Raw genomic sequence first — 1,259 nt, 5'->3', positions numbered from 1 at the left:
TGCTCTACTACCGCAAAAAAAAAAAAAGACAGAAACAACATATAAACTGATGACACACACATAAAAAAGGAAAAGAAATAAACGAATTGTGAAGTCACCAGTTACAGCCGTTAACATAGCTCACTGCACCCATCAAGTGTGCTTGTCAGGTAACAACATCTCACGCTTAAGACTAATCTAAACGAGCAACAAGATTCCAAGATACACGAGCCATACAAACCAACCCCAGTTACATTGCAAAATTCTCCGTCTAGGACTGCATGGCGTCATCCCCATCTGAATCCCCTTGCACTTCACTGAACATGTAGTCGCTCTGGCTGTCGATCAAGAACTGCGTCGATCTCTTCACGTCCAGAAACAGGTGGTACACCCGGCTTATATCCTCCATCTCCACCACCTTGCCCTTGCGCTTCTGGCAAGCCAGGCCGGCAGAAGTGATCAGCTGGATTGCGTACCTGAGGGAGGTCTCGGTGCCAATCTTTGTGAGCAGATCCTTGCCCTCAGCAGACATTTCAACGTCTTCTTCCTCGCACCTGATGTCTAAGATCTTCCTGATCTCCTCCACCGTGTATGGTTGTGTTGTGATGATCAAGAGGCGGTCGAGAAAATCCGACGGTATACCATGTGGTGACCGGTAGTTGGTCCCGCGTATTGTTGTAATACCTCGATTCGTCGCAATAACAAGGATCGGAGCCATGTCATTCTCCAGAGCACGGTTGAGGAAGGAGAAGCATTCAATGTCCAGCATGTGGACTTCATCGATAAACAGAACGCCAGGGACGATCTCAGCCTTCCCTTCCTCTCTCCATTCGGCAACTTTTGTGTCGATCTGCTCCCTAACCTCTGCACGAATCTCACCAGTGTCACCAGTGAAAAGTGCAAGGAAGCCTTGTGTCCTGAACAGGAATAAAAAGATAACAAAAATGAGTTGGTTGGGGCATTTAAATTCCCAAAGTAAACTACACTCGTTGTCTCGAATATGCATATGAAACAAAATACTCTTTTGTATCATGCGATGTGATCAAGGATGCGATGGGGAAAAAGAAAACTTTGCTGGTATAAGGAAGATTGTAACAGAAAAGTTTGAAATTGTTCAAAACTATTTAAAGCAGCACTGTCATCTAAGAGAAGTATAGAATAATGTCAATAGTTTGGCATCAAAGACCTTCAGGAATAAAAAGATAGCAAAAATGCCACAGTAAACTACAGTCGAATACGCATATGAAACAAGATACCCGCTTGTATCATCTGATGTGATA

General features: G+C 44.2%; 1 protein-coding gene across 1 annotated transcript in view; it reads right to left on the bottom strand.

Annotated features, from left to right (window-relative positions):
- Positions 1-61: 61 nt before the first annotated feature.
- LOC119353980 (ruvB-like 2) overlaps positions 62-1,259 on the bottom strand; it is a 3,856-nt gene continuing 2,658 nt past the window's right edge. Inside the window, exon 2 of the mRNA XM_037620688.1 lies at positions 62-896. Coding sequence (XP_037476585.1) covers positions 251-896 — 646 coding nt within the window. The 3' untranslated portion in view covers positions 62-250. The remainder of the gene's footprint in view (positions 897-1,259) is intronic.

The sequence above is a fragment of the Triticum dicoccoides genome, chromosome 2A (genome assembly GCF_002162155.2).
Source record: "Triticum dicoccoides isolate Atlit2015 ecotype Zavitan chromosome 2A, WEW_v2.0, whole genome shotgun sequence".
Classification (NCBI taxonomy): domain Eukaryota; kingdom Viridiplantae; phylum Streptophyta; class Magnoliopsida; order Poales; family Poaceae; genus Triticum; species Triticum dicoccoides.
Note: the sequence above shows the minus strand (reverse complement) of the source record. Positions and strands in the feature narration are given on the sequence as shown.